We start from the raw sequence: 25817 nt of genomic DNA on the forward strand, positions 1-25817 counted from the left end.
GATCAAAAATTGGAGCTTAGAATCATTTTAGATTAAGGAGCCACAGTCGGGGGAAAGAGTAAGAGCGTGAGGTCTGTGAAAATCTCTTGCTTCCAAGTCTTGTTCAATTTTAATTTTTTTTTTTTTTTTTTTTTTTTTTTTTTTTTTTTTTGAGACGGAGTCTCGCTCTGTCACCCAGGCTGGAGTGCAGTGGCCGGATCTCAGCTCACTGCAAGCTCCGCCTCCCGGGTTCACGCCATTCTCCTGCCTCAGCCTCCCGAGTAGCTGGGACTACAGGCGCCTGCCACCTCGCCCGGCTAAGTTTTTGTATTTTTAGTAGAGACGGGGTTTCACTGTGTTAGCCAGGATGGTCTCGATCTCCTGACCTCGTGATCCGCCCGTCTCGGCCTCCCAAAGTGCTGGGATTACAGGCTTGAGCCACCGCGCCCGGCCCAATTTTAATTATTTTTGACCTGCAGAGAATCAAAGATGGAGAGGACACATAAGTAAGGCTAGCATTTCAGCAACAATTCTTCAATCATACATGGGGATGGAGACCAAAAAAGTCACAGCCTCCCATCCTGGCCAACATGTGAAATGCCGTCTCTACTAAAATACAAAAAATTAGCTGGGCATGGTGGTGCGCACCTGTAATCCCAGCTACTGGGAAGGCTGAGGCAGGGGAATTGCTTGAACCCGGGAGGTGGAGGTTGCAGTGAGCCAAGATCGTGTCACTGCACTCCAGCCTGGTGACAGAGCAAGACTCCTCAAAAAAAAAAAAAAAGAAGTCACAACCTCATGGTTTCTTGCAATTATTATTATTATTATTATTTTTTAAGACCAGAGCCACTCTGTCACCCAGGCTGGAGTACAGTGGCACAATCCCGGCTCATTGCAACCTCAGACTCCTGGGTTCAAGCAATTCTTCCTCAGCCTCTCAAGTAGCCGGGATTACAGGCACCTGCCACCATGCCCCACTAATTTTTGTATTTTTAGCAGAAACAGGGTTTCACCATATTGGCCATGCTGATCTCGAACTCCTGATCTCAGGTGATCCACCCGCCTTGGCCTCCCAAAGTGCTGGGATTACAGACGTGAGCCACCCGACCTGGCCTGCAATTAATTTCTCTTGAATATTCCCTTTAGACCAGGCACGGTGGCTCATGCCTATAATCCCAGCACTTTGGGAGGCCAAGGTGGGCGGATCACTTGAGGTCAGGAGTTTGAAACCAGCCTTGCCAACATGGCAAAACCCCGTTTCTACTAAAAACACAAAAATTAGCCAGGTGTGGTGGTGGGCTCCTACACAATCCCAGCTGCTCGGGAGGCTGAGGGAGGAGAATCATTGAACCTGGGGAGCAGAAGTTGCAGTGAGCTGAGGTTGCACCACTTCATTCTAGCCTGGCCAGAAGAGCGAAACTCCATCTCAGAAGAAAAAAAAAAAAAAAAATTATCTTTAACTCCTGCAGTAGGAATTCTGGTAAACCAGTTTTTGCTTTAAACTCTTAGTTTACTTTGTAGGAGTTGAATACCGTGCAAAGTAAATAGGTAAGACACTACAGCTAAAAAAGATCAGAGGCTATTGTAGAGTTAATGCCTAGCCACCACCACCACATTCCCTGACAATCACATGGAAATAACAATGAAATTGCCAATCCCACCACCATTGCAAAAATATGCACACGTTCCCTAATCTGTACATTCCCCCCCCCTTTTTTTTTTTTTTTTTTTTTGATCTTTTAAAATCTGATTTCACCTGTATAAAAATGGTGGCAGGTAGAAGCACACACAGGAAGCATTTAAGATGTGATTTGGTCTAGACTGGTAATCTCAAAGACAGCTTCAGATGTCCCACAGCCCTGGCAATAATCCATATCATGGGTTTTTCCAGACCACTAACCATTTTTAGGGGCGGATACTACTTTTACCAACAAAGTGTTATTCTTTCTTGTGCCGATGTTAGCAGCTCCAGCAGTCCTTTCTTTGGGAATGATAGAGGTCAGTTCATAACATTCTGTCTGTTTATGCTACTTAATATTAGAAAACAGAATATGGCTTATGGTTTGAAGCTCTTGGTTTGCAAAGAACATGGATATATTGGATATGTGTTTGTGATATAGAGTACAAGGTGTGTTTGCCATGGTGCCGCAGGTAATTAAAAATTATTAGATTGGCATCAGAGCTGGCAACAAAATAGGGATGTGAGCCTTTCCCAAGCTAGGAAAATGTTATCCTGATCCCACTAGGGAGGATCTTATGGCCTATAAATAGTGTGGAAACACAGGCCTCTGAGTAGAACCCACAGTTCCGGATTAGCTTGGGAAGAGTAAAGAAAGCATATCTGCAGCTACCTCAGGAAACAACTGAGTTGGATTCTCTACCTGTTATCAACAACAGAAAACATGCAAACTTAAGACTTCAGCAGAGGCAAGACCCCTAATCCCAGCCCACTGCCTGCCCAACAGATAATATGTTATCTATAGTCTTCAAAGGCTAAGGGCATGAGTTCCGTCTTCTAGGGCCCAGTGAAGTGCTAGCACAAAGGCATTATATACCAGGTGGGATTCACAGCTGGCCCCTGGTTGCTTGGGATTCTACAAGCCTTTAATAGCTGGTGCTAAAAGAACCTGAGGCTCTTGCACACACATTCAGCCCATGACCTTCACCAGCTTGAGAAACAGATACGGCTGCCCTTGAATCCACCCCCATGTCCACATATGCTCAGGCTACACAGTGCATATTTGTTCATTATTTTTCCCCTCAATGTCTCTACTTGTATTCATTTTGGTTTGATTTCACCCACATAAGAATACTGGAGGGCTGTAAAGTAAAGGCAGTGGGAACTTCTGAATCAGAAAGAAAAATGATAAATGTTTGTTCTTTGGGGGTTGGGGAAGCGGAAGCATTGAAATAGATACATTAAATAATTTTTAATTAATTAATTATTTTTTGAGACAGAGTCTTGCCCTGTTGCCCAGGCTAGAATGCAATGGCTCAATCTCAGCTCACTGCAACTTCTGCCTCCCAGGTTCAAGCGATCGTCTTGCCTCAGCCTCCCCAGTAGCTGAGACTACAGGTGCATGCCACCACACCTGGCTAATTTTTTGTATTTTTAGTAGAGACGGGGTTTTACCATGTTGTCCAGGCTGGTCTCAAACTCCTGACTTCAGGTGATCTAGCCAGACTAGCTCATTTCTGCAAGTAATAAACTAATAATATCCTGTACTTCCTCTTCAAAGCATTTATCACAATGGTAATTACATAAGTAATTGGCCAATTAGTTGCTTACTGTTTTTCTACCTATCAGAATGTAATCTTTAGGACAGGGAAAATGTCTAATGTAATAATTGCCACTTTTGATTTGGTTTATTCATCTGGATCTCTATGAGAAGCCAGAGAGGAGTGCCATCCTATCTTACATGTGAAAATTTGCTTGTTGTGAGTGAAGCTTGGAAATTATTTATTTATTTAGAGATGGAGTCTTGCTCTTGTCACCCAGACTGGAGTGCAATGGCACGATCTCGGATCACTGCAACCTCTGCCTGCCCGGCTAATTTTTGTATTTTTAGTAGAGACGGGGTTTCTCCATGTTGGCCAGGCTGGTCTTAAATTCCTGACCTTGTGATCCACCCGCCTCGGCCTCCCAAAGTACTGGGATTACAGGCGTGAGCCACCACACCCGACCCTGGAACCTATTTAAATGCTGCTTCTCTTCCTTTTTATTTTATGCGCACCCATGAACCTTATGTGGTAATTAACCTATTCTTCTACTGGTCTACAGGTGAGTGATGTTGCTCTGTATACTCTATCGTATTTAGCTTTTTTTTTTTTTTTTTTTTTTGAGACAGAGTTTTGCTGTGTTGCCCAGGCTGGAGTGCAATGGCACGATTTCGGCTCACTGCAACCTCCACCTCCTGGTTTCAAGTGATTCTCCTGCTACAGCCTCCTAAGTAGCTGGGATTACAGGCGCCTGCCACCACGACTAGCTAATTTTTTGAATTTTTTTTTTTTTTTTTGAGACGGAGTCTTGCTCTGTCGCCGGGCTGGAGTGCAGTGGCCGGACCTCAGCTCACTGCAAGCTCCGCCTCCCGGGTTCCCGCCATTCTCCTGCCTCAGCCTCCCGAGTAGCTGGGACCACAGGCACCCGCCACCTCGCCCGGCTAGTTTTTTGTATTTTTAGTAGAGACGGGGTTTCACCGTATTAGCCAGGATGGTCTCGATCTCCTGACCTTGTGATCCGCCCGTCTCGGCCTCCCAAAGTGCTGGGATTACAGGCTTGAGCCACCGCGCCCGGCCTAATTTTTTGAATTTTTAGCAGAGATGGAGTTTCACCACGTTGGCCAGGCTGGTCTCAAAACTCCTGACCTCAAGTGATCCACCCACCTTGGCCTCCCAAAGTGCTGGGATTACAGGCGTGAGCCATCGCACCTGGCCATATTTAGCATTTTTTACACTTCTCACTTTTACTCAAGAAAAAGCAAGAACAGACAATAATATTTTTCCTTTACATGGTTTTTATACAACCAGCTTTGCAACATGTAAGTTATAAAGCCTTCTCTGGTGGTAAGCAGGTACAGGCTTCTGTGAGACAGAAAATGTTTTATTTTTTTTTAAAGCATGATGTGATACTTTATATTTCAAGGTGATGTTACCAATCCAGTTTCAGTAAGAAATGCCCTTTGATTTCTTTTGAATGACTACAGTTAAGAATTCAGTTTGTGGTAGATTTTTCTCTGTGCAAATTGAAATAGAACCTTAGTAGTGGGAAAACTTTCGGCCTCAATGACACTAGTAACTCATTCATTTGGCAAAAAATACAAGACACTGAAAATAGAAAGAAGACTGAGGCTGGGCGTGGTGGGTCACACCTGTAATGGCAACACCTTGGGAGACCAAGGCAGTTGGATCAACTGAGGTCAGGAGTTTGAGACCAGCCTGGCCATAATGGTGAAACCTTGTCTCTACTAAAAAAAAAAAAAAAAAAAAAAAAAAAAAAAAAAAATTCCTGGTCATGGTGGTGCACGCCTGTAATCTCAGCTACTCCATTTCAAATAAATAAATAAATAAAAGAAGATTGAGTAAAGCTATTGTTTCTTTTTTTTTTTTTTTTTTTTGAGACAGAGTCTAGCTCTTGTCACCTAGGCTGGAGTGCAATGGTGCGATCTGGGCTCACTGCAGCCTCTGCCTCCTGGGTTCAAGTGGTTCTCCTGCCTCAGCCTCCAGAGTAGCTAGGATTACAGGAACCTGCCACCAGACCTGGCAACTTTTTTGTATTTTTAGTAGAGACGGGGTTGTACCATGTTGGCCAGGCTGGTTTTGAACTCCTGACCTCAGGTGATCCACATGCCTTGGCCTCCCGAAGTGCTGGAATTACAGGCATGAGCCACCGCGCCTAGCCAAAGCTATCGTTTCCAAACTCTCTTCTTGGGGAAGGGAGAAGCTATAAACCCAGAACTTTAAGTAACTATATAAAATAAAATGTTCACAGGATATAAATGACCATGAGAAACTGTGCTCTTCCCTGAAATGCGATGGAAGCCAGTACTGAGCAGGTATGTGACACACTGGCCAATGCTGTGAGTACACTGATGCCTGCCTGGCCAATGCCAGCTTCACATGTACAGAAGGGACCGCAAACTCAAATACTCACTATAGCCTGAGTGTAAGTAAATGAGTGAAGCTTAGTAGTGGGAGGGGCTGTGGCAAAGGAGAATGCACATGACCGTTTTACAACCTTTTGCAGGCCCAGTAAGAACATCAGGAGACCAGACAGTTCATGGGCTCTAGCGCAAGTGGGGTCAAAACATCTAAACATCCCACACTGCCAAGACATGAAGAGAGTTAGAGGCCCTGTGTGAGGTAAACAGCTGCAGGGCCTCCACGGAGCAAACCAGAAAGAGCACACAGTGATTGGTCACAGAGGAAAACGGAGATTTCAAAGGTGGAAGGCCAGGGGCTTTATGGCAAGCCACATGGCATGGTTCCCCATCTTGTCCTGGGACCACCACGAACAACCTCTCTGGCTTGGAAAACAAAAAGCAGGACTTTGAGAATGCACATTGGGGTCAAGCTGATGTGGTGAGGGTTCTTCCAACGGTCACAGAGACACCAACTGAAACCTGACCTTCCGCTTCAGCAGCTCTAGACCTGGTAACCAGCCTAAGATCCCAGACCCCTCAGAGAAGAGCTCATTGCAATGAAACCACTCATTGTGTATCAAAGAAGCCCACAAAACCTTGGGACTCAGCTCATGGGGAGTCTTTTATCTCTAGAATTAAGGGGTTGCACTGGGAAGGAAAATAACAATACAAACCCTGCCATATTTTTCCTGCTGCACAGCAGTGAACAAACTTCTGTGGTAAGGGCCTGAGTGTAAAAAGTTGCTGTAGTTTGTGATTCAGGTCTATTTGAAAAATAGCATTGATGCCACTTCCCTCAACAGGCCATTCCTCACCCCTCCTTTCCCTCTACAATAACCAGTACATGGCTCTTTCATTTTATCCAAGCCAAAGAATTATGGTCACCTATTCATGTATCAATCTCTCTCACTGACTAGACTGCAGGTTTTTTGAGGACAAAAATAGTATCTGTCAATCAATTGACCAATAGTTCAATCCCAGAACCTAATCTATTGCCTGTCCCAAAAAGGCATTCAAATATTTTTTTAATAAGTGAAGAGAAAGGCTGGTCGCGGTGGCTCACACCTGTAATCCCAGCACTTTGGGAGGCCAAGGCAGGAGGATCACTTGAGTTCAGGAGTTCGAGACCAGCCTGGCCAACATAGTGAAACCTCGTCTCTACTAAAAATACAAAAATTAGACAGGTGTGGTAGCACACACCTGTAATCCCAGCTACTCAGGAGGCTGAGGCAGGAGAATCACTTGAACCTGGGGGGCGGAGCTTGCAGTGAGCTGAGATCACACCACAGTACTCCAGCCTGGGCAACAGAGCGAGCATCCGTCTGAAAAACAAAATAATAATAAGTGAAGGGAGAGAATTCCATGCAAGAGTGAACCATGCAAGAAGCAGCATGGTGTGAACAAAAACAGAGTTGGCAAAGAGTATGCCCTGGTAGGTGAATAATAGTACTGTCGGTTTAGAGGACCCAAGTGGGAAAGAGAAGAAATGAATGTTGGAAAAGCAAGTTGGAGCCAGACTGTTGAGGATTTTGAATGGCTACAATTGTGTTCTTTGTTTTTGGAGGCACTACAGAGACACTGAAGGTTTTTGGCTTTTTTTTTTTTTTTTTTTTTTGAGATGATGTCTTAGAGACGGGGTTTCACCGTGTTAGCTAGGATGGTCTCGATCTCCTGATCTCTTGATCCGCCCATCTCGGCCTCCCAAAGTGCTGGGATTACAGGCGTGAGCCACCGCGCCCGGCCTTTTTTTTTTTTTTTTTGAGACAGAGTGTCACTCTGTCGCCTAGGCTGGAGTGCAGTGGCAGAATCTCGGCTCACTGCAACCTCCACGTCCTGGGTTCAAGCAGTTCTCCTACCTCAGGCTCCTGACTAGCTGGAATTACAGGTGCACACCACCACGCCCAGCTAATTTTTGTATTTTTAGTAGGCCAAAATGAGGCAAGGGGCCCAGGCCTTCGTGTCCTCAGTGGAGCACCACCCCTGAAAAGGACACAGCTTTGGATAGTCTCACCTGCTGGGGAGAGAGAGTTCAAGAGTCCTGAAGATGGGACACCATGATATCCGTTACAGTGGAAATTAAAAGGATTAAGACTAACACAAAACAACTGGAAAGTTGCTGTGACTGGTCTCATACAGGTAAAGGGAAGACTCTGGCTTCACTCTATGTGACAGAAGACAGAAGGGTGTGTTGATTCGAGAAGGGATATGTTCTTTTTTTTTTTTTTTTTTTTTTTTTTTTGAGACAGAGTCTCTGTAGCCCAAGCTAAAGTGCAGTAGTGCAATCTTGGCTCACTGCAACCTCTACCTCCCTGGCTTAAGAGATTCTTGTGCCTCAGCCTTCCAAGTAGCTGGGACTACAGGCGCCCGCCATCATGCCTGGCTAATTTTTTGTATTTTAGTAGACACAAGGTTTTACCATGTTGCCCAGGGTTTTTGGCTTTGTTTTTTTTTTTTTTTTTTTTTTTGAGATGATGTCTTAGAGACGGGGTTTCACCGTGTTAGCCAGGATGGTCTCGAATTCCTGAACTCAGATGATCCGCTCCCCTTGGCCTCCCAAAGTGCTGAGATTACAGGCGTGAGCCACCATGCTCGGTCGAGAGGGGGTATGTTCTAATTGAATTTCATAGTATCAGACTTCAGGACTCAAGAATCTTCTCCATAATTTCTGACTGCTTTCCCTCCCAGAAAGCATAACATTTTGTTATTTTATTTTATTTTATTATTTGAGATAGAGTCTCAGTCTGTCGCCCAGGCTGGAGTGCAGTGGCAGGATTTCAGCTCACTACAGCCTCCACCTCCTGAGTTCAAGCGATTCTCTTCCCTCAGTCTCCCAAGTAGCTGGGATTACAGACATGTGCCATCACGCCCAGCTAATTTTTGTACTTTTAGTAGAGATGGTGTTTCACAATGTTGGCCAGGCTGGTCTCAAACTCCTGACCTCAAGTGATCTGCCAGCCTCGACCTCCCAAAGTGCTGGGATTATAGTTGTGAGCCACCGTGTCTGGCCACGTTTTATTTTTATTTATTTATTTGTTTATTATTTCGAGACGGAGTTTCACTCTTGTCACCCAGGCTGGAGTACAATGATGGGATCTCGGCTCACTGCCACCCCTTCCTCCCGGGTTCAAGTGATTCTCCTGCCTCAGCCTCCCAAGTAGCTGGGACTATAGGCGCCCACCAACATGCCCAGTTAATTTTTGCATTTTTAGTAGAGACAGGGTTTTGCCGTGTTAGCCAGGCTGGTCTTGAAATCCTACTTCGGGTGATCCGTCTGCCTCAGCCTCCCAAAGTGCTGGGATTACAGGCGTTGAGCCACCACACCCGGCCAACATTTTAAAACTCCATATTACTGACCTGTTTCCTGCCCACTCTGAGCCCTCCAGGCCACTGCCTCCCCTGAACCATTTTGTTTGTTTTTTTCTCCTTTCTGCATTTCTTTCCCTCCTCAATTTATTTTATTTATGTATTTATGTATGTATGTATGTATGTATGTATGTATGTATGTATGTATGTATTTATTTATTTATTTTTGAGACCAAGTCTCACTCTGCTCCCTAGGCTGGAGTACAGTGGTGTGATCTCAGCTCACTGTAACCTCCACCTCCCGGATTCAAGTGATTCTCATGCTTCAGCCTCCCAAGTAGCTGGGACTACAGGCATGAGCCACCATACCTGGCTAATTTTTATATTTTCAGTAGAAATGCGCTTTCACCATATTTGCCAGGCTGGCCTTGAACTCCTGACCTCAGGTGATCCACCTGTCTCAGCCTCCCAAAGTGAGCCACCGCGCCCATCCCCCAACCAATTTAGATTCTATGTTCCATCACATTGTTTGTTCCATTGCTAATCTCCTAAATTCCTTTTTCATTTGTTCTTTCTCCCACTGCCTAGCACCTCAAACCCTGGATAAATGCAAGTCTCCACTTTCTCCACGCCTGCCCTCAGGGATTAAGTGACCACTGAAGAAAATTACACAATTGGGCAAATTCAGGACCACCAATTTTACAGCCCCTTCTGCACTTTCTGGCACACTGTTTCCCTAGTCCACTTGCCCTCCAACACTCAACATTACTTCAAACCTTGTTTCCTTGTACTCAAGGCACCAATTTCCTTACTTCCCCCCTTACTCTCAGCAAATAACCTCTCCTTCAAAGGAAAAAAAAAAAGTTAAAGCTTTCACATAAAATCTTCCTCAAATTATTGTTTTGAAATGTATAAGCATATTTATATCTGTTTTTTTAAAATAAACTTATTTATATCTGAAGTTACTTTTTTTGGCCGGGAGTGGTGACTCACGCCAGTAATCCCAGCACTCTGGGAGGCCGAAGTGGGTGGATTGCTTAAGCTCAGGAGTTTGAGACCAGCCTGGGCAACATGGTGAGACCCTGTCTCTACTAAAAATACAAAACAAAACAAAACAACAACAACAGAAAAACCCCAAAATACATAAATAAGTATTTTTTCTTTCCTCTGTCTGTTAAAATGGGAAGGGTATCTCTTCTATCCGCCTGTGTTCTGGATCCCACCCCAGATTGTTTAGAATGGTGGCAATTACAAGAAGCCAGATCCAACTTCCAGTAGCCTAACTAGTGAGGACAGTTATTATCTCACAAAACAAGATGTATGGAGGCTGAGTAGTCCCAGGGTTGGTTCAGGGGCTCTGTGAGGTCATCATAGACACAAGTGCTTTCTAGTTCCATTCTGCCATTCTTAAAGCATAAGCAGCCGGGCGCAGTGGCTCATGCCTGTAATCCCAGCACTTTGGGAGGCTGAGGCGGGCGGATCACAAGGTCAGGAGATCGAGACCATCCTGGCTAACACAGTGAAACCCTGTCTCTACTAAAAATACATAAAATTAGCCAGGCGTGGTGGTGGGTGCCTGTAGTCCTAGCTACTCGGGAGGCTGAGGCAGGAGAATGGCGTGAACCCGGGAGGTGGAGCTTGCAGTGAGCCGAGATCTCACCACTGCACTCCAGCCTGGGCAACAGCGCAAGACTCCGTCTCAAAAAAAAGCATAAGCAATGTCCTTCCTCATGGCCACAAGATGGCTGCAGCAGTACCAGGCATTATTTGCATATAACCACATCCAGCAAAGAAAGATTGTGCCCTCTTTTTTCCCTTTTTCTTTGAGACAGGCTCTCGCTCTGTCACTCAGGCTGGAGTGCCATGGTGTGAGCATGGCTCATTGCAACTTTAACCTCCTGGGCTCAAGCAATCCTTCCACCTCAGCCTCCTGAGTAGCTAGGACTACAGACACACACCACCACACCTGGCTAATTTTTTGTTTTATTTTTTTTTTGTAGAGACAGTCTCACTACGTTGTCCAGGCTAGTCTCAAATTCCTGGCCTCAAGCAATCCTTCCATCTCAGCCTCCCAACATGTTGGGATTATAGGCATGAGCCACTGTGCCCAATCTGTGCTTTCTTCTATATGTCTTTTATCAGGAAAGCGTTTCCTAGAAGTAGCCCCTCCCACCGCCTCCCCTTCCTACGAGGTTTTACTGGCTTCAAGGGGAGGTTGAAAAGCCCAGTATCTAGCAGGTTGCTTTGTTCTTCTTCCTCTTGTTGTTTGAGACAGGGTCTCACTCTGTTGCCCAGGCTGGAGTGCAGTGGCGCAATCTCAGCTCACTGCAACCTCCACCTCCCGGGTTCAAGCAATTCTCATGCCTCAGCCTCCCAAGTAGCTTGGATTACAGGTGTGCGCCACCACGCCTGGCTAATTTTTGTATTTTTAGTAGAGATGGGGTTTCACCATGTTGGCCAGTCTGGTCTCGAACTCCTGACCTCAAGTGATCCGCCCACCTCAGCCTGGCAGTTTTGCCTCTCAGTAGAAAGTGAACTCTGTTGTCGGGCACAGTGGCTCACGCCTGTAATCCCAGCACTTTGGGAGGCCAAGGTGGGCGGATCACGAGGTCAGGAGATTGAGACCATCCTGGCTAACACAGTGAAAACCCGTCTCTACTAAAAATACAAAATATTAGCCAGGCGTGGTGGCGGGCACCTGTAGTCCCAGCTACTCAGGAGGCTGAGGCAGGAGAATGGCGTGAACCTGGGAGGCGGAGCTTGCAGTGAGCCGAGATGGCGCCACTGCACTCCAGCCTGGGTGACAGAGCAAGACTCTGTTTCAAAAAAAAAAAAAAAAGAAAGTGAACTCTGTCAGGAGGGAATAATAAAGGCATGGTAGAAGAATGACTGCTGGATCGGCCATCAACAGAATGTGCTATGTAGTCCATTTTCCCTCCCATCTCCAGAGGGGCCTTCTGTCTTCTCATTTGTTTAATCTAAGACCAGCTCCTTTCCAGCAGCATTTAATTTTGTGCAAATCTCACCCATCTTTAAAAAGGTTGTCTTTCCCAATCCAAATTCCTGTCCAGCTAATGTTCCTTTCTTCCTCCTCGCCTTCACACTCACTGACTCTTTACCTCCCCCTACTTTTCAACCTTCTGCCATCTGGCTTCTGTACACAAGAACCATGAGAATTGCTCTTGCTAAGCTTAAAATGACCTCTGTGTTACTAAAAACAATGGACATTTTTTAGTCTCTCATCTTAATTGACCCAACAGCAGCATTCCATACCACTGCTTCTCCTTTCTTAAGACTCTTTCTACCCTTGGCTTCCTTGATATCACACACTCTCCCATTTTCCTCCACCACCCCACACTCTGCCTTTCCTGCTAAGTCTCTTTTACTGGTTTATACTTTTTAATACAATCCTATAAACGTTGGAGGCCCTAAGACCTCAATCATGCTCTTACCTCACTTTGCACCATCTCCCTACGTAATGGTATCGTTATCCTCCAGTGCCTCACTGATCCCCTGTATATAGAGAAGTCTCAGTTTCCTATCTCTAGTTAAGAACTGTTATCTGAGCTCCAAGACTAATAGCTATCTGCCTACTTAACACTTCCATGTGAGTATCTCTCTAGTGGTACTCCAAACACACGTTTAATATTGAACTCACACCTTCACGAACAACCTCCCCACTATCCTGCGCTTCTTTCAGTGTTGCCTATCTCAGTACCATCTTCTTTACAATTTCTCAAGGCAGATACCCCAAATTTCTCTCTCTCTCTCTCTCTTTTCTTTAGAGACAGGGTCTTACTCTGTCGCCCAAGCTGGAGTGCAGTGGTGTAGTCAGGGCTCACTGCAGCCTTAAACTCCTGGGTTCAAGCAATCCTCCTGCCTTGGCCTCCCAAAGTGCTTGGATTACAGGCATAAGCTACCACACCTGGCTGCAAAATCCCTTCTTGAGTACTTCTTCCTCAACCTCCACATGGAATCAACAAAATATATTGGGTCTGTCTCCAGAATATCAAAAGTATCCACTTCACTATCTCCCTCATGTTAATACATGAATAAGTGCCTCTTATCTGGTCTCTTCACATTCAGCCTTTCCACTTCAAATCCAATCTATTCAATTGCTATGCTACAATTTAAAAATGGAAGTCTTATATGTATCTGTTTAATTTTGTTTTTGTTTTTGTTTTTTTGAGAGGTAGTCTTGCTCTTTCACCCAGGCTGGAGGGCAGTGGCGCGATCTTGGCTCACTGCAATCTCCGCCTCCCATTCTCCTGCCTCAGCCTCCTGAGTGCTGGGATTACAGGCGTGCGCCACCATGCCCGGCTAATTTTTGTATTTTTAGTAGAGACAAGGTTTCACCATGTTGGTCAGGCTGGTCTCGAACTCCTGACCTCGTGATCTGCCCGCCTCGGCCTCCCAAAGTGCTGGGATTACAGCTGTGAGCCATTGTGCCTGGCCAGCTCTTCTGTTTAAATTTTTTTCAATGGCTTCCTGTAATCCTTAGAAAAATGTCTTAAAATTTTTAACATGATTTTCAAGACTCTGTATCATCTGATCCTTGCCTAGCTTTCCAGTCTCACTTGTACCACACTCCTCTTTCTATGTTATAGCCACACTGGGCATTTTTTAGTTCTGCAAGTGCACTGTGTTTGCTTGCTTCAGAACCTCACACTGCTGCTTGCTCCATGTGGAATGGCTTTCTCCTTCACCTACCTAGAGTTCCCCGACATGTCATTTCCTCACGAAGGCCCTTTCTGATTCCATTAGTCCGTATTCGGTCCCATCTTCATACACTTCTGTAGCACTCTGAGTTACCCTTCTGTGACATTCATCATCACTAATAATCACTTATTCAATGTCTGTCTTCCTTACTAGACTGTACAGCCACAAAGACAGGGCCTTTTTCTGACTCCCTCACCTCCTTATCAGCGCCAGGCACAATGCCTCGCTCATAATAGATGAGCGATAAATACTTGACAAATGAATATAAAACTATGAAGGATTCTTATTTAATTCTAAAATTAGAGATAATTAAAGACATAACTCTATTGGAATAATTTCTAGATTGATCGAATTTCAAGAAGTCCGTTAAAGTTGATGTTAAAGGTCAACTCTAATTTTTCTATAGGACTGGTGTCCTATAGAAGCAACTGTCCCTAATCAGCATTATGTCTCAGTTTATAATAACACTATATATGAAAGGCCTGATTGGGAGAAAAAGTACAAAAATCGAAGCTCAAATAATTAGCTATTTTTAGGGAAAATATCTGTAGGAAAGGTGGTATATTCAGATGTATCACTTCCTTTATCTTGCAAAGATTGTCAGATAGTTGTACTGCTGGAAGATAAATTTAATTGATGTAGAATTTAACATAATAGTATATGCAACTGTAAATAAACCATGCAAGCCTTTAGCTAATAGTTATTACGGACCATGTAATTTCATAAAAGAATTAAATATGGATCAGTTTTCATTTAATGGCAGCCAACCACAAAGCGCCACATCTTGATTATAGGACATGCTCCCAGAAAATTGGAAAATAAATCACTATCTAGTCTCTTTTGTATTACCATGGAAAGTAGCTGGAAAATAATCTATTTTCTGCTTTTGTGTTACTTTAAAAAGTAGCTGTGGCAATAGCCTAAAGGGTTTTGAAGTTTTGGAATGATCTCTATCCAGTGTCTAGGAAATTGCTGAAAGCCTGCGTGCCACCAATTCCTCCGCTTAGGCACATGGACTACAGGTTATTACAGAAGGTGACTTGCGGTTTTTATCCTGTGTTTGTACAAAGTTGGGCTACGTTCAGAAAAAATCAAAGCCTCGGAGTTAATCCCTACAAAGCCCATTTAGTTCCATGCGAGGACGATTTCCTCCACAGTGGGAGTCTCAACGAGGCCGAGAATAGCATATGCCAGTCGGAGTGACACTTCTCTTTCTCCCTCTCCCCTTTATAGACTGTGTAGTGGCCCTCACTACTGCCCCCTTTAGCCGTGCCTCAGAACCCACAGTTACATGCTCCACAATATGGAGGAGAATAAGCCTAAGTGGACTACAATTCCCATCATGCCTCACTGCAGGCGCCGCCGACGTGTCGTAGCGGTTACTCATCCTTCCCACTGCCTTCCTCCACTTCCTGGACTGCGCGGCCGGAGGCCTAGCGGGCGCGCGCACGCGCCACCGACTCGCCAACGAGAGAAGGCCCTGGGGCACGAACAGCGACGGGTTGCGTCATGTGACGTGGGGTGTTCTCGCGAGCGCCAGCGCGCGTCTCCGGGTGCCGCTGACGGGCCTGCGCGCTTGTGCTGAGCCGGAGGTGGGGGCCGCACAAGCCGAGGTTGCGGGGGCCGCAGAGCCGGACGAGGACGGAGGGCGGAGCCGGTTCCGGGACTGCGGAGACTACACACCGAGCGAGCGCCTGGGCCCGAAGGGAGCGATGCTGTGGTTCCAGGGCGCCATTCCGGCCGCCATCGCGACGGCCAAAAGGAGCGGCGCGGTCTTCGTGGTGTTCGTGGCAGGTGAAGGAGGCAGGGGCTCGAGAGGCGGCCGGGACACCCCTCCGGCCTACCTTCATTCTCTTGTATACCTCAGCCGCCGGCCCGCCCTCCCCGAGACGCGGGCGCCTGTCGGCTCGCACAACTGCCACTACTGCCCCGCGCCCCAGGGACGGCTGCGACTCCGCCGCCAGATCCCCCACAGGGGCCATGCAGACCCTCAACGCCCTGTTCCTTCAGGCCCCGGGCGCCCCCAGCCTTTCCTCCGTGCCTGAGAGGCCCGAGCTGCCGGCCCGTGGCTGTCCCCGGTCCGTTTGAGATACAGCGGGCCTTGCCCCACCGCTGCCTCTCCCGGCACCCGGGCCAGAGGCACTGTCTGGCCCTGGTCTTCAAAGCGCCCCGAGCCCCGCCGAAATCTCTCCGCTCGGGGCGAGGGACGCGGCCAGCAGGCCCCAGCCGCCCAGCCCCGCTCGTCGCCCCGAACCTCTCCCCTGCGCAGCCAGACCCTCGCGACCCTCTGCCTGACGCCCCTCTCTGTCTGCAAGGACCCTCTTTGGGCTGCTTGTACCCCCGTTTCTTTACTACTGTTTAGGTGGAGGTAGGAACGGGCCATTAGGCAAACAGTTGGGTTGTAATTAGTTGTGGACGGTCGGGAAGAAAGCTGTGTCATCGATAAGCAACAAAGAGAAACCACCTGATGTTCACGGTTACTGGTGTTAGTATGTTCCTGAAACGGAAACTTTTGAGCCGAATAGAGGTTTAATTTTTTTTAGTGGCAGTCTTGGTAAGGGATCTGGTGTGTAATAATGTTGCAAGTTTAAAAAAAAATCCATTAGTTTCAAAGAAATAGATGTTCAGTCCTTGGTTTCTTCCGTTTATTGTCTTCCTAGGCTAAAAGCTACACGACTTTGAGATCCTCTATTAACTCATTTACTCTATGTTGATCTGGGCTGTTTTTCTCCATATTCTCCTGTTTTATTACTGAAATCTTGTAGATTTACAATAAACTCCCTGCCTCTACGGATCTGCTCATTCTCATTCCCTGGATCAAATCAATGTTTGTGGCTATTGTTAATTTGAGGTGTATTTCTTCAACTATTTTTATTTAATAACGATTTATTCATAATTCACGTCTTTTAATAGCTCTATAACTTTACGCACTGCAGTGAAGAACGAATTACTGAAACGTGAATGTCATTCAGCATTAAATTTGGAATTTATAATTGTTACGCTAAATTTTTAGCTCAATGCTGTTTATTAGAAGAACTTGAGTAGTTTAGATTCTGTTATGCTGTCTGGGGTTTATATTATACTTTACATAAATTCTGTAATCCTGTAAGAAAAAAATGGATTGAAAATGGAAGGAAAAGTAAATGACACTATGCTTATTGTGTACAGTAGTAGGTTTTTGACTACAGTAGGTTTAAAACCTACAGTAGTAGGTTTTAAATTGTTTTTCTCCTAATATCTCAGTTGATCCTTGCAGTAAATAGAACAGGTTTAATTATCCCCATTTTATAGATTAGACACTTAGGTCAGCAGCCATAAAGTGACTTCCACTAGGGTCACAAAAAGGGTTTACATGTTGTCTTAACAGTCCAATTTTTGGTAGCTTCAAAAAAACTGTCCGCTTTTTTGTTTCTTAAGGAAAAAACTGAACAATTTTAAATTGGTGATTTAAATTGGTATAGAAATCAGAAATCTAGGATTATGGTAGTCATGTTTTTGAACAAATGTCCAAACATTCCTAGAAGGCACTCTTGAGGTGAATTAGTTAATTTAAAAAAAGAAATGAGAGATTTTTATTAACAAATATTAATATTTGGAAGCTCTAGTACAAATTATTGGAATAGTTAAATAAAGTTATAGGTCTTGCCTTTCGGGGCTTTGTGTGTATATATACTTTCTTCAATTAACTTTTTAGTGATGATTACATGGTATTCATTATTGTAATGATTACATTATATTGTAATTCATCATTGTAATGATGGATTACATTATATTCTAAATACATGTAATCTTGAATGTTTGCAGGAAGACTGTTAGCAGTCTCACAAAAAAGTCTGTCCCTTGACCTGTTCCAAAATACAGCTAGATTTTTTTAGAGTTTTAGCCTACTTAGTCCCCAAGACTAAGTAGGATTAGTGTCACTCTAGGAATATGTAGATACTGGACTCATGAAACCAAAACACTTACAGATTGCTTAGAGCTTTCTTCATGACTTTGAAGCCAGAACTCGTGATTTTCTTAGGTCTGAGACCTCAGTAATAATATATCAACTTAATGGAAAAATTGAAAGATATCTTTATAGCTGGAAGAAGTGATCTCAAGAGTACACTTCGGTTCATAGAACTATTCAAGTGGGAAATGTTTCAGGCAAGTTGTCTTTAGTTAGTGACATTTTGATGGATGAATTAAAGAATATTGTGGAGTTGATGTTTGGAGACTGGAGAGATTACTACTACTTCAGCCAACAGATTAATACGATTTTTCAAAGTATTGTGGCTGTGTAAAGTAAGTGAAACAGAACGATTTTCATTTAATACCTGGGAAGGTGGAATAATCTGACAAGAAGACTGAAATAAAGGTATCTGTTCGCTGGCTAGTGTTGCTAGGTAGGTAGGCTAAACTTTGTTAATGACAGATGCCATTGACTGCCTTTTCTGGTGAATGTAGACCACAGAAGCCTTTAGGTTTTGAGCAGTTGAGATTTTGTTTTTGTTTTTGTTCTTGTTTTTGTTTTGAGATAGACTCTCGCTCTGTCGCCCAGGCTGGAGTGCAGTAACACGATCCGAGCTCACTGCAACCTCCGCCTCCTGGGTTCAAGCAATTCTCTGCCTCAGCCTCCCAAGTAGCTGGGATTACAAGCACCCACCACCACGCCCAGCTAATTTGTGTATTTTTAGTAGAGACTTGGTTTCACCATCTTGGCCAGGCCGGTCTTGAACTCCTGACCTCGTGATCCACCCGCCTCGGTCTCCCGGAATGCTGGGATTACAGGCATGAGCCACCGCGCCTGGCACAGTTGAGATTTTTTTTACGTCGGAAAGACTGTATGAGGGTCTGCAACTCTTTGCTTCTGAGTTCCTGTTGCTCTCTTTAAGTGCCTTCACTTAAGATACTGCTGATACAAAGGATACGATGTTTTCTTCTAAAATCTTAGGCCCACCTAACTTCATGGTTGATAATTTGATTAAAAATAGGAAAAGAAAGATACCAGAGTTAGCTGACAATCATCCCACTCAGTAGTATTAGGAAAGTTGTCATTGAGCATTGAGTAATTCCATTTGGCTTTCCAGCACTGCTGATCAAGCAGCAGTGGCCACCACTAGGCTGAGTCTAGGACAGACACTGCCAGTGGGGTTGAGACTTTTGGGACAGTATAGGTGAAGGAGTGACACACCAGCCTCACAAGGAGCAAGATTTATACTTTCAGCTACTTACATGATATCCCTGTTTAGATTCTCCCAGGATTCTCAAGCCTAAACATGTATGTACTGCCTAAACCTGTGTTTCTCTCCCAGTGTTCTGCATCTGAGTGGCACTACCATACATCTTGTTGGATAAACCATAAATGTGAGACAGTCATCTTTGAATCTTAACTCTTCAGTGTTGTCTTGAGCTCGGTTGTTCACAACGTTGCCAATCACATAGGCCTTTCCCTACACTCGTGTTCCTTCTGCATGGTGAACTCTTCTGGCTCTTGGCATGGCTGAACTCTTTCATCCTTTAGATTTTAGCTTAACTGTCACCTCAGAGAGGGCTTCTCTGACCATTATAAAGAGTTCTCTGGTTACTTTCTCTCATAGTTTTTCATAGCATTTATTACTATAATTATGTATAGTGTCTATTTGTTTAAAAATTTTGTATATCATTAGATTTTAAGCTCTGTTGAAGGCAGACAGTGTGTCATTTGGTTTATATTTCGTATACAGTTCAATGTCTAGAACAAAATAAATGTGCAATAAAATAGTGAACATATAAAAGAATGAATGGAAAGAATTTCTCACTCTTCACAGCCTTCTCTGAGAAGTGTTTGTAGTAAGAATGTTCCCATACAGTTATTTTTCTTTGGTAGGTGAGTCATTTATTTGGAATCTTACAACTCTCCTCATCCAATGGTTTCTGAAGATGCATTCAGAGTGATCTCACTTGCAAATAGTAACTTCTCATTATTTTGCATCTTCAGCATCTGGGAGTCTGCTAATGGAGCATTCTTAATGGAGCATTTGATCTGTGGATGCATTCTAGTCCTGTTTACTTTTTTTTTTTTTTTAGATGGAGTGTCGCTCTGCCGCCAGGCTGGAGTGCAGTGGTGCAATCTCGGCTCACTACAATCTCCACCTCCCTAGTTCAAGCGATTCTCCTGCCTCAGCCTCCCGAGTAACTGGTACTACAGGCATGTGCCACCACGCCCGGCTAATTTTTTGTATTTTTAGTAGAGACGGGGTTTCACCGTGTCAGCCAGGATAGTCTCAGTCTCCTGACCTCGTGATCCGCTCGCCTTGGCCTCCCGAAGTGCTGGGATTACAGGCGTGAGCCACTGTGCCGGGCTGGTCTAGATCTCTTGACCTTGTGATCTACCCACCTCGGCCTCCCAAAGTGCTGGGATTGCAGGCATGAGCCACTGCGCCTGGCCCCGTTTACTTTTACGTGGCCAAATTTTTCAAACTCCTATTTCTGGTATTCCTAATCTCATCTCGCAAAATATATTCAAATAAACAGCATTAGAGGCAATTATTATAGGCATGCCATCATACTTAACTATATTAGGCATTTAGCGACTCCACAGAGTACTTACTGAGTGTCTACTGTATTGTTTTGTAGGGATTTTAGTCTTATCAGTAAATAAAATGGAACCAATCCTTGCCTTCATGGAACCTTCATTCTAGTTAGGGGAGACAGATACTAGTAAACATAATTAAAAATGCATAATATATTGGAAGGTGATAAGTAATACAGAAAAACAGAACAGGAGATAAGAGAGCTTTGGGAATGTCTTGAGTGTAATTTTAAAGTGAGTGATTAGGGAAGTTGTAATACTAAAGTGAGTGATTAAGTATCAGCTTTATTGAGCTGATATTTGAGCAGAGTTTTAAGGGAGTTGGAAGTTAACCATGTAGTATCTGGGAGGATAACATTCCAGGCAGAGGAAACAACTAGTACAAAGACCTTATAGCTGGAGTGTCTTTCATATTTGAGGAATAGAAGGAAAAAATAACAAGAAAGGAAAAAGGGATGAGGTCACAGAAGTAGTTGGAGGCCTGATGTGTGGGGCTTGTAGCCCCCTGTAAGGACTTTGGCTTTTACTCTGAGGAAAATGGGGAGCCATTGTGTGATCTAAGCAGAGAGATGATATGATCTTTTTTTTTTAAGAGAAGGTTGCTGTGTTAAGAATAGACTTAGCAGGAAGACCAGTTTGGAGGCTTTTACTAGGCTTCTAGGCGAGATGTGATAGCTTGGATCAGGGTAGCAGTAGTGGAGGTGGTAAGAAATAGTTACATTATTGATGTATTTTGGAGATAGGTCAGTTACAATCAAGGAAAACTAAAGTTTTTGGCCTGAGAACTGAAAGCATGGAGTTACCATAAACGAATAACTGCAGTGAAGAAGGCTAAGGTGCATTAAATTGGCCTGGCCAACATAGTGAAACCCCGTTTCTACTAAAAATACAAAAGCCGGTCGTGGTGGCGGGCACCTGTAATTCCAGCTACTCAGGAGGCTGAGGCAGGAGAATCTCTTGAACCCGGGAGGCAGAGATTGCAGTGAGCCAAGATCACGCTGTTGCACTGCAGCCTGGGCAACAAGAGTAAAACTCCATCTCAAAAAAAAAAAAAAAAAAGATACAGAACATTTTCAGCATTCCAGAAGGCTCCTTCATGCTCTTTCTCAGTTGGTGGTACCCTTCCCCTCTATCAAGGTAGCCACTACTATACTGAATTCCATCACCATAGATTAGTTATAGTTTAGCCTACCTTTTATAATTAGCATACCTACAATAAAAGGCAAGTCTAAAATTGCAAACAGAATTGTACCTACCTCTGTCTACATTGGAGGAATTTTGGAGTATAAATGCTGTGGAGTGGAGATGTTGAACTCAACAGAAAGGTGCCACATAAAGGACAGATTACAAACTTTTTTTTCCCTCTCTGTATAGACAGTCTCACTCTCTTGCCCAGGCTGGAGTGCAGTGGCGCGATCTCAGCTCACTGCAGCCTCTACCTTCCGAGTTCAAGTGATTCTCCTGCCTCAGCCTCCCATGTAGCTGGTATTACAGACATGTGCCACCACACCCGGCTAAGTAGAAACGGGGTTTCACCGTATTGGCCAGTCTGGTCTCGAACTCCTGACCTCAGGTGGTCTACCCCCCTTGGCCTCCCAAAGTGCTGGGATTATAGGCGCAAACCACTGCACCCAGCCCGCAACTTTTAATTTTCTAAAATCTCATGTACAAAAGCCCAAATAGGCACTGCACATTTCTGCCTATGACTACTTATTGTTGTGGTACTTTTCACATCATAATTTAGATGACTTCTTTTATGAAATACTTTGTGTCATTTAAATAGTCCAATGTAGTTTGTTTTCATTGCTCTTCATGATGTGAACTATGTATGCAGTCACACTTTTCATTTAGTGGAAAATTCAGTTTTCAAATTTGGCAGAAAGTAGTATAGGTGGGATTATATTTTAGTTGAAGTTTTCGTTTTCCAGGGAAAAAGAATTTGCAATCAGCAGATCCTGGCCTGGTATAAGAATTTTTTAAATGTTCTACAGGTGATGATGAACAGTCTACACGGATGGCTGCAAGTTGGGAAGATGATAAAGTTACAGAAGCATCTTCAAACAGTTTTGTTGCTATTAAAATCGATACCAAAAGGTTTGTTTATGTTTTAATATTTTATTAGTTTTAAAATTTATAGTATTATCTTTGATTTATAGTGATACTCTTGGACTGTAAGAATGTTGATGTTGGGCTGGGCACGTCTAGCACTTTGGGAGACTGAGGTGGGAGGATCGCTTGAGCCCAGGAGTTAGAGACTAGCCTGGGCAATGTAGTGAGACCCTGTCTCTACAAAAAATAATACAATTAGGAGTGTGATGTGTGCCTGTGGTCCTAGCTACTTGGGAGGCTGACGGGAGGATCACTTGGTCCCTGAAGATTGGGACTACAGTGAGCTGTGATCATGCCACTGCACTCCAGCCTGGGTGACAGAGTCAAACTCTGTCTTAAAAAAAAAAAGAATGTAGGCCAGGCACACTGGCTCACGCTGGTAATCCCAGAACTTTGAGAGGCCAAGACAGGCGGATCACTTGAGGTCAGGAGTTTGCAACCAGTCTGGGCAACACAGTGAGACCCTGTCTCTACTAAAAAAAAAAAAAAAAAAAATACAAAAATTAGCCAGGTGTGGTGGCACATGCCTGTAATTCCAACTACTTGGGAGGCTGAGGTAAGAGGATCACCTGAGCCCAGGAGGTTGAAATTGAGGCTGCAGGCCGGGCGCGGTGGCTCAAGCCTGTAATCCCTGCACTTTGGGAGGCCAAGACGGGCGGATCACGAGGTCAGGAGATCGAGACCATCCTGGCTAACATGGTGAAACCCCGTCTCTACTAAAAAATACAAAAAACTAGCCGGGCGAGGTGGCGGGCGCCTGTAGTCCCGGCTACTTGGGAGGCTGAGGCAGGAGAATCGCTTGAACCCGGGAGGTGGAGCTTGCAGTGAGCTGAGATCTGGCCACTGCACTCCGGCCTGGGTGACAGAGCAAGACTGTCTCAAAAAAAAAAAAAGAAATTGAGGCTGCAGTGAGCTGTGACTGCACCACTGCACTATAGCCCGGGCGAGAGAGCAAGTCTGTCTCAAAAAAAAAAAAAAAAAAAAAAGTTATGTTTTTGGATATCTAAGGCATATTAGGAACTTAAATTCTAACTGCCATTTGCTAAATGCATCATGAATCCTGCTGAAAAAACTTCAAGCTTCCCTACTCTACCAAGCAGCCATCTAACGTACCAGGAATGCAAAAAGAAGAGTGATCTCCAGCTTCTAAAAACTTGGAAGTAATGGTAAATCATACATTGAATATCTCTGAGAGGTTGATCACTCACTGTTTTGAATCCTATTTTTGGGAATGGAGTCATTTAATCAATAGAAATAAGGACATTTCTATGTTCCTCACAGTACCTGATGTCCACAAGTCTGTTTTGTTTCTCCATTCCTCCTCTCCATCTTTTAAAAAAATTTTTATTATAGGAAGTTTCAAACATATATGAAAGTAATGTAACAGTGTAATGTACCCCATGTACTTGTCTACTAGCTTTGGTAATTAATTCATGGTCAGTCTTGTTTCATCTATACCCCCACCCATTTCCACTCAATCCAAATAATTTTGAAACAAATCACAGTCACTGTATCACTTCATCTATAAATATTTTAGTATGTCTCCGAAATACAAGGATTGTGAATTTTTTAAACATAACTATAATATTAATACTTCACAAACTAATAATTCTTTAATATCAGATAACCAGCCAGTGTTCTACTTTTCAGTTGTCTCTTCAAAGTCATAGTTTTATTTCTTTATTGCAGTTTTTTAGTTCAGAATTATTCAAGGGCCACACATTGGGATGCATTGATTTCTCTCAGTATGTAGGCCTCTCCTCCAACTCCCCTGCTCTTTGGAATTTGTATTTTAAAGACACCAGATCATTTTTTCTATACATTTGTTCTGTGGTTTCCTCCCATCTGGATTTTGTTGACTGCATCGTGTTAGTGTCAAGTTGGTTCTTTCCTGTTTTCTGTAAATTGTAAATTGATAGGTAGATTCAGGTTTGTTTCCCCTCCCCCGTCCTGTCCTAAGACTACTTCATAGATAGTAATGTGTCTTCTATCAGAAGACAGATATCCTCTTTTCTCTCTTTATGACGTTAGCAGCTATCAGTGATCATTACCTAAAAACATTATTATTTATTTTTTTCTTTGAAGCAAGATTTCACTATGTTGCCCAGGCTGGTCTTAAAATATTGCACTGAAGAGATCCTCCCATCTCAGCCTCCCAAATAGCTCTAGTTACAGGCTTGCTTCACTGTGCCTGGTGCTGAAAACATTAATTCATTAGCACTTTCAAAGTGGTATTCCTGTCCTTTTGATTTTGATAATAGCAGAATGAATAATGTGTTTGAAAATCACTGTCAAGATTAAAACATTCAGAAATTTGTACTCGGGAGGCTGAGGCAGGAGAGTACTGTGAACCCGGGAGGCAGAGCTTGCAGTGAGCCGAGATTGTGCCGCACTCCAGCCTGGGCAACAGAGCAAGACTCTGTCTCAAAAAAAGAAAAAAATTCAGAAATTTGCCTATAAGTTTGTAAACTTTATGTAAAAATGTTCTATATTTACAAAAACATCAAATCGTAGTATAGCCTGTCTCACAAGAGTTACTGAAATATGTATTTACTGAGTAGTTTTTAAAAAACAGAATCTGTCAACTTAAGTATATCATTTTTTTTTTATTGTCCATCACCTTACTGAAGCACCTTCTAGAGTTGGCAATGGCAAGAAGAATATAGGGATTTATAGGGAATGTGGAATACATGAGAATTTTAGAATTCTTGAGATTGTACAGACTGATGTGTCTGGCATTTTTAAAAACAAATTTCTTATTTATTTATTTTTGAGATGAGTCTCACTGTGTCGCCCAGGCTGGAGCACAGTGGCGTGATCTCGGCTCCCTGCAACCTCCACCTCCCGAGTTCATGCCATTCTCCTGCCTCAGCCTCCCGAGTAGCTAGGACTACAGGTGCCCGCCACCACGCCCAGCTAATTTTTAAAATATTTTTAGTAGAGATGGGGTTTCACCCTGTTAGCCAGAATGGTCTCGATCTCTTGACCTTGTGATCCACCCGCCTCGGCCTCCCAAAGTGCTGGGATTATAGGCGTGAGTCACCGCGTCTGGCCTTAAAAACAAATTTTTATTAGCAGATGCAGGGATACCTGTGTATAGTGATAGTTCATGTTTGTTTCACTGTAGACTGCATGCTGATAGAATCTAGTGTGCCTTTAAATTATGGAAAATAAATTTCCTTTTTTTTTTTTTATTTATTTTTATTTTATTTTTTATTTGAGACGGAGTCTTGCTCTGTCGCCCGGGCTGGAGTGCAGTGGCCGGATCTCAGCTCACTGCAAGCTCGGCCTCCTGGGTTTACGCCATTCTCCTGCCTCAGCGTCCCGAGTAGCTGGGACTACAGGCGCCCACCACCTCGCCTGGCTAGTTTTTCGTATTTTTTAGTAGAGACGGGGTTTCACCATGTTAGCCAGGATGGTCTTGATCTCCTGACCTCGTGATCCGCCCGTCTCGGCCTCCCAAAGTGCTGAGATTACAGGCTTGAGCCACCGCGCCCGGCAATTTCCTTTATTTC

At 44.1% G+C, this 25817-nt stretch overlaps 2 protein-coding genes across 2 annotated transcripts in view; one reads left to right on the top strand and one right to left on the bottom strand.

The window, feature by feature from the left end:
• The first annotated feature begins 15185 nt into the window (after positions 1–15185).
• LOC105492564 (UBX domain protein 4) overlaps positions 15186–25817 on the top strand; it is a 43750-nt gene continuing 33118 nt past the window's right edge. The window contains exons 1-2 of the mRNA XM_011759802.3: positions 15186–15434; positions 22185–22287. Of these exons, the coding sequence (XP_011758104.1) occupies positions 15353–15434; positions 22185–22287 (185 nt within the window). The 5' untranslated portion in view covers positions 15186–15352. The remainder of the gene's footprint in view (positions 15435–22184; positions 22288–25817) is intronic.
• On the bottom strand, positions 15428–16057 carry LOC112428594 (uncharacterized). The gene has a single exon (XM_071072668.1). The coding sequence runs from the start codon at positions 16021–16023 to the stop codon at positions 15631–15633; it is 393 nt and encodes a 130-aa protein (XP_070928769.1). The 5' UTR covers positions 16024–16057; the 3' UTR covers positions 15428–15630.

This window comes from Macaca nemestrina, chromosome 11 (genome assembly GCF_043159975.1).
Source record: "Macaca nemestrina isolate mMacNem1 chromosome 11, mMacNem.hap1, whole genome shotgun sequence".
Taxonomy (NCBI): Eukaryota; Metazoa; Chordata; class Mammalia; order Primates; family Cercopithecidae; genus Macaca; species Macaca nemestrina.